The following is a 12,282-nucleotide window of genomic DNA, read 5'->3' on the forward strand; positions in this document are numbered from 1 at the left end:
ATGAAGAGATTTACACCAACATCCTCAGTTCAGTTTATTCACACTAAAAAAAAACATATCAAAACACAACAAATCACTGACAACATGATGAAAACATGTGAGATCAGACACCCTGACAGGCTTTCTGAAACCTGAGAGTCTGGGCCCAAAGACCTGTCAGGTAGTATAATCATATGATAAAGTGAACTAATCATACTTTATTTATTAGGAACAAGTAACTGACTTCTAAAAAAAATGATCTAAACATGTGTAGCCATCACTGAGAACTGACTTAACGACTGCAGCACTAAACCACCACAGACCATATCGTCCTGATGGAGAAATCAGCCTACAGTTTGAAAATGAAGGAAAAATATTTCAGTAAAGACTGAAGGGAAACTTTAGCAAATATGAAAGGACAAAAGTGACATTAATAATCCATGGTGTGCAGAATCAAACACAGTCCTGATCCACCCAACAGGCCGAGTGTTTGTGACTCTTTTAGTCTGATTCTTCTGTCCTCGTTCCTCCGATCAAATTCCCTTTTTCTCGTTAAGTAGTGAATGTTTCATATTTGTCATGGCAGTCTTTTTGTTTTATTCTTGTTCAATATTCAATAAGAGTTAAATTTGTTGCTAAACATTTATTAAATGGGTCCTGTAAAATAGAGCCTAAAAATACTAAACAATGAAAATGGAATATTTAATCAGCATGTGCTGTAATAAGAGGAATTAAGTCAGAATCTGATGTTTTTGTAAAGTAAGTCCGCACATACAAACAATTTGATCCTAACCTTAACATGGAAGTAGAAGACGGAAGAAAAAAGGCTTTAAAAAAAAAAACAGCAGAACTTCTACTGTCAAGGATTATAAATAGAAAACGAAGAGAAATATAAAGTGCAGTCTCCGATTTAAAAAAAAAAACTAAAACTAAAAGGTGTAAGATACAGGAGCTACCGTTGTGCAGGAATGTGCATAAATAAGATTCATTCAAATATATCCAAGTGTAAAGTTACAGAGTCAAACTGTCAACACTCTAGTCTTTGTTCATCTTAAGATGTCTAAATACTTTTTTTTTTTCTGTTGAAAAATGCTCCAGATGACACAGCTGAACTAAAAAATGTCTACTTTCACTTTGTGGCAGAGCTTTGAGTCTTTTAAATGCGAGCTCTAAATGGTACGAGGCTTTAAACAATCTGACAAAGAGAAGCAACACGTTTCTCCGTCAGACAAAGGCCGGTACAGACGGGCCGACATAAGGGGGCTTCTGTAATCTGCTTGAAACATATTCAAATCTTATTTTGGGCTCCAGTCCAACAAGTTCACTGACCTCATAATAGACTGGCCGGAGTAAGCCGCTTTCTCTCTCTCTCTCTCTCTCTGGCGTGAAGCCAGCGGGCGTTCACTGTCTCATCTTGAAATGGAACAGATTCACTTCTGCATTTTTTCCTCCAACGCCACCACGTGGTTAGACAAAACACACACACACACGTCTTTGTTAAATCAGCCTCTGGAGCGCTGTGTGCTTTGATGCCCTCTGGCCCGCCATGCTTCTTTAAATGAAAGGCGTCAGTGTGCAACCGCCAAAGTGGGAGGGGCCAATGAGAGACTCAAGTTACCAGGAGTCCAAAATGAAAACAAAGACAACATTATCATTACTCTTCTGTAAATTATCTGAAATCTCTGATAAGACTAGATAACATGACGGAGTATTTCCCAGTTCCCAACTAGCTTTTCTCTCCGTTCCTGATTGAACTCTGACCTCCCCTCTCTCTCTTCCAGCGGTTCGCTCCCGCCTCCTGCGCCTGCGTTCTCTGTGGGATGAGATCCGGCAGCGGGCCGAGGAGAGGGAGGGGAAGCTGAACGACGTCTTGGACCTGTCCGGGAAGTTCTGGGCCGACGTGGCGGCGCTGCTAAGCACGCTCAGAGACTCGCAAGATATCGTGAAAGAGCTGGAAGACCCCGGCGTGGACCCCTCTCTCATCAAACAACAGATTGAGGCTGCTGAGGTTTGTAGACGAGGGAGTGGGTGATCAATAGGAGAGAGAGAGAGAGGATGTGGTGAGGCATGTGGTGCCTTTTCATTCCAAACAACTCGGCGTGATTTCTCTTTTTCTTCATGCAGGCCATTAAAGCAGAGACGGACGGCCTGAGGGAGGAGCTGGAGTTTGTCAGGACCCTCGGAGCTGACCTCATCTTCGCCTGTGGAGAAACGGAGAAACCCGAAGTCAAGAAGACCATTGACGAGGTTAGAAAATCAGTGACTTGTTCCTGTTAAAATAAACATTATTTTCTTTGTTTCCACAACACGTTCACCCACATTGACCCACTTCCTGTCTTCCTCCCAGATGAATGCTGCCTGGGAGGGCCTGAACCGAACATGGAGAGAGAGGATGGAGAGGCTGGAGGAGGCCATGACGGCGTCTGTGCAGTATCAGGACGCGCTGCAGGTGTGTAATCAGAGTCAATCTATGTTTAGAGTCTGCTTTGTCTGAAAGGCAGGGTTGGTCATTTCCTCCAGATCCACTTTTTAGGATTTTGGTTGAAATTGTCTTTAGGTCCCGACAGACATTAATAACTTGTGTGTTCTGAAAAAGGAACAAAGAAAATCTAGGATCAGACTTATCAGTTTGTAAGTCTGTAAAAACTTCGACCAATGTCTGCCACGAGGTACCAATCTGATGGACCAATCAGGCGCCTCCCTGTCTCCCTGCTCGTTCTCTAGCTCTTGTGTTCACTAGCCCACACTCAAAGCGTGTCCTTGATGACTTTAAGAGTTTATACTGTGAGTTTACTTACCACTGAATGAGACGTGAGACGACGTAGTTTCTACACAATGTAAGAGATGAGCTGAGGTCCGCTTCTGGAGCTTGTAAGTGAGGGGGCGTGGCTTTTGAGGGAGCACAGAGGGGAGGGGGTGTAGACGGAGCACTGACGGGGATGCTACCCCTCGAAAACGACCAACCCTGCCTTTAAATGATCAGTATAATATTGCATCAGAGACCCTGTTCATGTTGGATAAGTGTCTTATTATTGAAGTAACTTTTCTGATAATGTTTCTGTATCTTTCAGTCGATGTTCGACTACCTGGACAACGCAGTGATCAAGCTGTGCGAAATGTCTACTGTGGGAACCGATCTGGGAACTGTCAAACAGCAGATCGAAGAACTCAAGGTTGGTATCATTCTTCACTCCTCAAAGATAAACACATCGGCCTATGTATCCTGCAAGATCCATATCATATCTGTATGATTATTAAAGTAGCTTAATACCTCAAATACCTCAAAGTCAATGAGGATCTTCTGGGGTGTGGAGTTTCTATTGCAGGATATTTTAACTATGTTGCTTTTCTAGATGAATATTTATTTTGATTTCAGTCGTCCTGATATGATTTAGGACTAGGGTCAAAGTGTCAAGAGCTAACAGAACACTTCCCCTCTCCTCTGTCTCTTCTCCCACTCCGTGATTCCCCCTGAGCAGCAGTACAAGGTGGAGGTGTACCAGCAGCAGATCGACATGGAGAAGCTCTGCCACCAGGGGGAGCTGCTGCTGAAGAAGGTGTCAGACCAGACAGACCGGGACATGATCCAGGAGCCGCTGACCGAACTCCGACACCTCTGGGAAAACCTAGGGGATAAAATCACCCAGAGACAGGTACGTGGTGGCTGAAGTGTGCCTGAAGAAGTAGAAACTATACGACTGAGCTGTGTTTGAGTGAAGCGCTGACACACAGAGAGGCATTACTCTGCAGCTGACCTCCAGCTCTAAACCAACTCTTTCCATGGGAGTCGACGTGTTGGCTTTCGTCGGCATTCTGGAGGATTTCATGTGTTTGACAGTTTCTTTTCATTACAGTCCAAATGTTCAGGTTCCTATTTTTGAATACTGAACTTCTCTCTTTTTTTTCCACCACAGCACAAGCTGGAGGCTGCCCTGCTGGCCCTGGGTCAGTTCCAGCACGCCCTGTCTGAGCTGCAGGCCTGGCTGAACCACACACACACCACTCTGGACACACAGCGACCAGTCAGCTCTGACCCCAAGGCCATCGAGATCGAGCTGGCCAAACACCACGTATGTCTGCAGGCGTACCAAACTGAATGTCTTATCTATTCTGGGCTTTATATAAACACATGTTGCCAGCGACAACATTCAAATAAAATTTTTTGTTTGTTTGTTTTCAACTTGTTTCTCCGTTCTCGCCGTCCCAGGTTTTGCGTAATGACGTGCTATCTCATCACACCACTGTGGAGGCGGTGAACGGCGCCGGAGCCGAGCTGCTGGAGTCCTCTCCTGGAGACGAGGCGAGCCACCTGAGGGACCAACTGGATCACCTGAACCAGGGCTGGGAGAGTCTGCTGCTACAGACCAAGGAGCGCCAGAAACTACTGGAAGCCGCCCTGCATCAGGTACCGAGAAGAAAACAAGTTAAATTAGATCTTCATGCTACAGAATGACAACAGCCCTGTTCTCATGAACCCAAACTAATAGAACTGAAAAGGTTTAGCGCTGCTGGTAGAGCAGACGACCCCTTTACAGAGGCATGCTCCTCCACAGATCAGCAGCAGGTCGGACTCAGACCTGTGGACGCATGTCGCCCCTCTCTCTCTCTCTCTTGCCCATTTTTCACAATTTTTCACAAAAAGCCAAAAATAAAATGTTAGAAGAAGCTGAAAAAAACAGTTTTTTACACTATTTTGACTTTTCTGGATGTACAGCGTATGAAGTGGCATTAGGAGGCAATTCTTAAAACTTTGAAAATGCTGCACTTTCTGAGAACATCATCTCAATAGAAAGTCACTTTGGGAGCAGATGGAGTTTGTCTAGCTGTCATGGCTCAACTCCACCTGCTTAGGACGGTGACGAGATATTATCCAAAGCTACAGAGCTGCTGCTCTACTGTTTCTGCAAAACCGTGTGAGGGATCAGGAGTTTAATTGGTTGCAGCTACAGAATAACAGTCGATATATTATATGAATAATAGCAGAAATGTGGCATCAATACAGCAGTAACATCACATATAGATTAGCAGTATGATGAAAGCTATAATGTCTGTAGTTGGTGATGTGATCGTGGTATCATAACGTGTATCTAAACTAATGAATTGTGACTTGTTTCTGGGTCCTTGCCTGTGTGTGTAGGCTGAAGGTTTCCATGGTGAGCTGGAGGAGTTCCTGCAGTGGCTGAGGAGAACGGAGAGCCAGCTGTCTGCCGCCAAGCCAACAGGCGGCCTCCCTGAAACGGCCCGAGAGCAGCTACAGCAGCACCTGGTAACTGAGAGTTACATCACACCTCCACACTCCACAGTACACATACATACACCATGGTGCAACCTGCAGACGTGAAGACAAGGTGCAAAGTAGAAAACAAACCTTTCTTGTTGAAAGTACACCTGTGTTGTAACGTCTGTTTGCTGCTCTTTAAAAGGACTTATTGAAAACTAGAAATAAAGTTATGAGTTGATGTACAGCTATACAAAGACAGGTCAAACGTTATAAACAAATCCACATGCATACAGAAGCTTTTTTTGTGGGTTATAAATGGATTTTACAAGCACACTCGTTATTTTAGTGGCAACGTTTTGAGCAGCTGCTCCGAGTGTTAGCTTCCACATACTCTTCTATTTACGCAGAGAGGAGCCTCTGGGTGTATTGTGACTATGAAACTTTAATGTCCTCCATTGTTCTAAAACCAAAGCAGTTAGAAACAAACAACGCTCACCTTTTAGCCGGAGTGTCGGTTCACATTTCTGTCGTCCCCCCGTCCTGCAGGAGCTTCAGGCTCAGCTGACTCAGCGAGGGGAGCAGTACCACCGCCTGCTGGATCAGGGAGAGTCCATGCTGCTGGCTCGTGGAGGAGAGGAAGCGGGACCTGGAACCACCCAGACCCAGCAGAACCTGGCCATGCTGCAGAACAAGTGGGCGAGTCTCAACACCAAGATGGACGACCGCAGGGTAAGACACACAGACGAGGTTTACAACTGTCCAACTGTTCCATTCATGACTTCTTCATCTCTGTAAATGTGTCCTCAAAGGACTTATGAAGTCTGTAGACTTCTTTAACTTACAACTCTGAACTTTCCAGGCAAAGTTGGATGAGGCCGTTACCTTGGCAACAGGTTTCCAGACCTCTCTGCAGGACACCATCAACTGGCTGACCCAGGCTGAACAGACCCTGAACATGGCCCAGCCCCCAAGCCTCATGCTGGACACGGTCCTCTTCCAGATCGATGAGCACAAGGTACTGAACGTGCTCCGTATTTGGATTGATATTAAAATGAAAAAATGATCTTAAGCCATTGTTAATTCCATTTGTTTACGTATCCGTGCAGGTCTTTGTGAATGAGGTGAACACCCACAGAGAGCAGGTCCTGGCTCTGGAGAAAGCCGGCTCTCAGCTTCGATTTGCCAGCCTGAAGCAGGACGTCGTTCTTATCAAAAACCTGCTGCTCAGCGTCCAGGCCCGCTGGGACAAGCTGGTCCAGAGGTCACTGGACCGCGGCCGACACCTCGATGAGGCTCGCAAACGCGCCAAACAGGTACTGAACTGATCAGAGAGTCGTCACATGAAGACCGTGTTGACGACATTAAGACCATTTAAGCGATTTTAAAATGTCAAACTCAAACTGTACTTGTCCTTCCTCAGTTCCACGAGGCCTGGAGGAAGCTGACAGACTGGCTCGAAGAAGCCGAGAAAAGGTTGGACTCAGAGCTGGAGATCTCCAACGAGCCAGACAAGATCAAAGTGCAGCTGGCCAAACACAAGGTACTGTACACGTCTCCGAGCGCATTCAAGCATCAAGTATAAAGAGAAGTTCCATGAGGGCATTATTACTTACTCATCGTGGGGGTTTCTTTTCACCTTCTTCTTCTCTCTTCTCTTCTGTGCAGGAGTTCCAGAAAGCGTTAGGGTCGAAGCAGCCCGTTTACGACACCACCGTGAGGTCAGGGAGAGCCATGAGGGACAAAGCTCAGCTCCCAGCAGACACCCAGAAACTGGACCACCTCGTGGGAGAAGTCCGCGACAAGTGGGACACCGTCTGTGGGAAGAGTGTCGAGAGGTGAGGAGAATACTGCAAATTAAAAATGTGAACTTTGTTGTGGAAAATGAGACATTGACAGCTGGTCGTCTCCCCCCCCCCCCCCCCCCCCTTCTCCATCCAGACAACACAAGCTGGAGGAGGCTCTACTGTTCTCAGGCCAGTTTGCAGAGGCTCTCCAGGCTCTGGTGGACTGGTTATACCGGGTGGAGCCCCAGCTGGCTGAAGACCAGCCGGTCCATGGAGATCTGGACCTGGTGTCAAACCTCATGGACTCACATAAGGTGAATACACAGAAGTGTCTTTGTTAAAGACGCATGAGAAGATAAAAAAAATACTTCTTTAAACACTTTGAAATCTAATGTGTGACTCCTCAGGCTTTCCAAAAAGAGCTGGGGAAGAGAACCGGCAGCGTCCAGGCTCTGAAGCGCTCGGCTCGGGACCTCATGGATACCGGCCGCGATGACACAGCCTGGGTCAAAGTTCAACTTCAGGAGCTTAGCAACCGCTGGGATACAGTGTGCGCCCTGTCAGTCACAAAGCAAACCCGCCTCCAGCAGGCCCTCAAGCAGGTAAGAACCAAGTCATGATTGATTTCAATTTTTCATTAGTTTTATGTTTATTTCATTTTTTGTTATTGTTTCAGTTCATTTTTTTCTGGTTTTATTGTTAGTTTTTAAATTCAGTTTAAGTTTGAAATCATTTCGTTTTGGGGCAATGGATGCAGATGATGTGAAGGTAGAGTTTAACAACTTCCCTTTCTCCACCAGGCGGAGGAGTTCCGTACGTCCGTGCAGGTCATCCTGGAGTGGCTCTCTGAGGCGGAGCAGACGCTTCGATTCAGGGGCGTCCTTCCCGAAGAGGCCGAGACTCTGCAGGCGCTGCTGCACACGCATCGAGACTTCATGGGCACCGTGGAGGAGAAGAGGACAGACGTCAACAAGGCTGCCGGCATGGGCGAGGGCATCCTGACTCTTTGTCACCCTGACTCCATCACCACCATCAAACACTGGATCACCATCATCAGAGCACGCTTCGAGGAGGTCAGGAATCAATCTGTCAACATCAGTTTTGTTTAATTTCTCAGTTTTTTTCTTTTTTTTAGTAATTTCCTAATCTTTGCTGTTGCAGGTGTTGACGTGGGCCAAACAGCACGAGCAGCGTCTGGAGACAGCTCTGACTGAGGTGCTTAACAACGCCAACCTACTGGAGGAGCTGTTGTCATGGCTACAGTGGGCTGAGACCACGTTGGTGCAGCAAGACACTGAGCCGCTTCCTCAGGACATCCCACAACTCAAAACCCTCATCACAGAACACCAGGTGGGTTTCCCCTTTGGCTTCATGTGATCATGAGATAGTTTGAGTTGTCTCAGTGCAAACCTGTCTGTGTTGTGAAACTTTCCTTACTCACTGCCGATGTTTGTTATTAGACATTTATGGAGGAGATGACGAGGAAGCAGCCAGATGTTGACAAAGTGACCAAGACCTACAAGAGAAAACCAGCCGAGGCTTCGAGCAGCCTGGCCGAGAGGAGAGGAGCTCGTAAGTCAACTGTGTTTACCTTCTGACGCACAAATATTATCTTCTCCCTCTCTCTGACGTCAGCAGGACTGCGTGTGTTGGCAGCGAACAGATTTACAAGGTTCATCAGAAGTTAAAGGAAGGTTTTTTCTCCCTGCTTCGTCTCCAGGTAAAAACCAGCAGCAGCAGCAGCAGCAGCAGGCAGCCATGCAGGTCGCTGGAGGAAACCCTCGGCTCAACCAGCTCTGTGCGCGCTGGCAGCAGGTTTGGCTGCTGGCTCTGGACCGCCAGCGCAAACTCAACGACGGGCTGGACAGACTGGAGGAGGTATCTGTCTTTTAAGATCTGTTTACCGACCAACGCAGACCCAACGCAGGTTCCCTTCCCCGGTCAATAAGACTAACTGTTCCTTCTCCACTTTCAGCTCAAAGAGTTTGCCAACTTCGACTTTGATGTGTGGAGGAAAAAGTACATGCGCTGGATGAACCACAAAAAGTCTCGCGTCATGGACTTCTTCAGACGCATCGACAAAGACCAGGATGGAAAAATCACCCGGCAGGAGTTCATCGACGGCATCCTGGCATCAAGTAGGTCACGGGTGACAGAGTATTTGGTTGGGTACTGATTTTATATATCATATATACGTTAGATAACGTGTGAATTCCTGTTGTCCGTCTGTGCAGAGTTCCCCACCAGTAAGCTGGAGATGACAGCGGTGGCAGACATCTTTGACAGAGACGGAGACGGTTACATCGACTACTACGAGTTTGTCGCGGCGCTGCACCCCAACAAGGACGCCTACAGACCCACAACTGACGCTGATAAGATAGAAGATGAGGTAAATATACATATTTGGGAGTGAGTTGTGCACGCGCCGAAGGAGTTGTGAAGCCATGAGGATGAGGATATTCGGGCTCTTTGACTGACACACTGTGTGTTGCTGTGCAGGTGACGCGGCAGGTGGCCCAGTGTAAATGTGCTAAGAGGTTCCAGGTGGAGCAGATTGGAGAGAACAAATACCGGGTGAGTGCAGCTCAGTGTTTTCCTCACTATGAGAAGTTTAAATCATGGAATAGATTTCAAACTGTAATGTATGCTTTGTTTCCTCTAAGGATGCAACGATATCTGATCATAGCAAATACTTGATTTTTAACTGTGACACACACGGGGTCAAAGGGCATTTGCTAATATATGATTGGCTGGGGCTGCACTATGACCAAAATGACAGATCACATCAGCAGGATTAAACTTTGAGTCTGTAGTGCTGCAGGAATATGTGTCTCTAAAAGCACTCGTTTGGACACAAAGAGGGTGTTGTAAGCGCTGAGTCGGAGTCTGGACACGCAGCAGGTTTTTAAAGGCGCAGCGCACATTTTAACGGTCAATCACCGTCGTCGATCAGATTCAGATTCAGACGACTTTATTAATCCCAGAAGGGAAATTCAGTTTCACATCCTACTGAGTCAAAGAAGCCAAGACAACAAACACAGTCACAGCGGCTTTCAGACAGATACATTCACATGTCAGTAACAACAGATCAGCAGACGAACAGGTCGCCCAATGAGAAGCCAGAGCTAGCAAATCTATGAATTCATAAATACAACGCCAGAAATGTATCTAATAAATAGATGGATAAATGAAATAACCTGACAGGTGACCTAAGGTTACAGTCCTGAGTGCAGCCCTATTATTGTCAACCTTTTTTTATACTTTGCTTTGATAAATGGAAAAGTGCACATCTTGTATAGCAGACCATTTAGTTTGATTTATTGTCCATTTCCCCTGCAGTCAGAGTTTGTAAAACAGCTCCCTTTAGCTCAAATTCTTTATCAATCCAAAAGAGAATTAACTGTTTTTGTCCTTCACTTAAAATGATACTGTAGGAACGTATGCAGAGCAAAAACAGGCTTTCTATAAATACTCTTTGACTTCTTGAGTTTGATGGAAATGTAATTAAAAAACTGTAAAGAGCTCTTCTGCTAACCCTGTTTGACTTTGTTCTGATTGATATTTAAAGTTTATTCTGAACTCTACTATGTCGTATATATTTCTCCAACAGGCACAGATTCACTTCTAATCCTAACCTCACATCATTCCTCCTCCTGTGTGTCCTCACATCTCACATCATGCTCTCATGGTGTATTCATAAGTGTGTAGCAGTGTGTATCATAACCCGTCATGTCACCATAACACTTGACTGGTCATCGTTTCATTGATTTAACATGTAACTTCTCACAGCCCTGCAGGACCCTTCATCTGAAGCAGAATATTAATACGACTCTGTAAAGGTGACTGCATAGACTCACTCTGGACTGCTGGGTGTGAAAGAGGTTTCATTACAAACTCTGCTCTCAGAAGGTTTTACAACCAATCAGGTTGAAAAAGTCAATTCAAACTTGACTGAAACTTAACACCAAATGTACAAGACCTGCAGGATTCAGTTTTACTTATTGGCCCCTGTTAACCAAGAGACAATAAATACAGACAAAGTTAAACTTTGTCTTGGCTTTGCTTTGGAATAAATAAACGTCTAGGTTATAAATAAACATCAAAGTCTTACTGCAGGATCATCTAGAGACTAAATTAAAGAAGATAGTGGTTTGACACGGTATGACTATAAAAATTAAAATCCTCTTTAAAGGTCACATATTCTGTAAAATCCACTTCACCATGTTTCTCTAACACCAATATGTGTCTCTAGTCTGTTTACAAGCCCCCCAATGATGAGAAAAGTCCATCCTCTCCGTCTTTTGCCTGCTCCACTTTTCAGAAAATGTGTGCTCAAACAGGCCGTTTGGAGATTTTCCCTTCATGACATCACAAAGGGCAGTAACCCCTCCCCCAGGTGGGTGACACTCCCACAGCTAGGTGTTTGTTCTGCCCTCTGAGTCTGCCTTCTCACCGTAAACAACAGGACATGGAACGAGAAAGCACCGAGCCACCCGAGCCCTTCCAGAGAGGGGGCGTGGTCAGACACCGCTCATTTACATATTTAAAGGTACAGACACAGAAACAGCCTGTTCTGAGCAGGGCTGAAATAGAGGGGTTTATAGACATGATCAAATACAGGATCAGAGTGGATTTAGAACAAGAAACTTCACACATATGTTTGGAGGAGCTCTGACACTTATTTAAACTTTTTGAAGAGGAGTAGAATATGTGACCTTTAAATTCAGCCACAAGAGGCTTCAGGCCTTCTGTTTGCAGTGTTATGATTCTGCACTCTGAATGTGATTTACATTTTCTCCTCAGCAGTCTGTGTTTGTGTATGCAGCATTTTACAGAGATCCTTTTTCAGCTGCATTTTCTGGATCCCCATCACAGTCACCGCTTCAGTATGTTTGTTCACTCGTTCATTATCCACCGGGTAATGACATCCAGTTCCTGACTGCAGGACACTGGAGAATCTAACAGTCTACAAAGTGTGTTTTTGTCTGTCTCCTCTCCTGTTTGTGCTCATGTGTCAGGCTTCACTTTTCTTCACTGTCCTCACCTTATCTTCATCAGCTGGCAGGTTGAAAAACACTAATCATAACATTCACAGCATCTTTTTTTTTTTTTCATCTACACAACTAATTTAAACTCACATAAGAGAAATACACAACCATTGTACTGTTTGTTAGAAGCAGCTCTTAGAGGATATTGTTCTCAGACAAAACAGTAGAGACCTCAGTTTTTAGTACATGTTGTTTCACTCTTGCTCTGTTTCTGTCTCCTTGTGTTCCCGTGCTCCGTGTCTACTGGATT

At 45.5% G+C, this 12,282-nt stretch overlaps 1 protein-coding gene across 2 annotated transcripts in view; it reads left to right on the plus strand.

Annotated features, from left to right (window-relative positions):
- The window catches only part of macf1a (microtubule actin crosslinking factor 1a), a 238,971-nt gene that overhangs the window by 213,628 nt on the left and 13,061 nt on the right, over positions 1-12,282 (plus strand). For both annotated transcript variants that reach the window (XM_061058975.1, XM_061058976.1), the window contains 22 exons: positions 1,761-1,987; positions 2,104-2,226; positions 2,327-2,428; positions 3,051-3,152; positions 3,459-3,632; positions 3,894-4,049; positions 4,187-4,384; positions 5,117-5,245; positions 5,747-5,929; positions 6,060-6,215; positions 6,307-6,513; positions 6,621-6,740; positions 6,866-7,035; positions 7,139-7,298; positions 7,392-7,586; positions 7,785-8,057; positions 8,146-8,334; positions 8,445-8,556; positions 8,705-8,862; positions 8,960-9,122; positions 9,219-9,373; positions 9,484-9,558. In XM_061058975.1, the coding sequence (XP_060914958.1) occupies positions 1,761-1,987; positions 2,104-2,226; positions 2,327-2,428; positions 3,051-3,152; positions 3,459-3,632; positions 3,894-4,049; positions 4,187-4,384; positions 5,117-5,245; positions 5,747-5,929; positions 6,060-6,215; positions 6,307-6,513; positions 6,621-6,740; positions 6,866-7,035; positions 7,139-7,298; positions 7,392-7,586; positions 7,785-8,057; positions 8,146-8,334; positions 8,445-8,556; positions 8,705-8,862; positions 8,960-9,122; positions 9,219-9,373; positions 9,484-9,558 (3,527 nt within the window). The remainder of the gene's footprint in view (positions 1-1,760; positions 1,988-2,103; positions 2,227-2,326; positions 2,429-3,050; positions 3,153-3,458; positions 3,633-3,893; positions 4,050-4,186; positions 4,385-5,116; positions 5,246-5,746; positions 5,930-6,059; positions 6,216-6,306; positions 6,514-6,620; positions 6,741-6,865; positions 7,036-7,138; positions 7,299-7,391; positions 7,587-7,784; positions 8,058-8,145; positions 8,335-8,444; positions 8,557-8,704; positions 8,863-8,959; positions 9,123-9,218; positions 9,374-9,483; positions 9,559-12,282) is intronic.

Source organism: Labrus mixtus, chromosome 16 (assembly GCF_963584025.1).
Source record: "Labrus mixtus chromosome 16, fLabMix1.1, whole genome shotgun sequence".
Classification (NCBI taxonomy): Eukaryota; Metazoa; Chordata; class Actinopteri; order Labriformes; family Labridae; genus Labrus; species Labrus mixtus.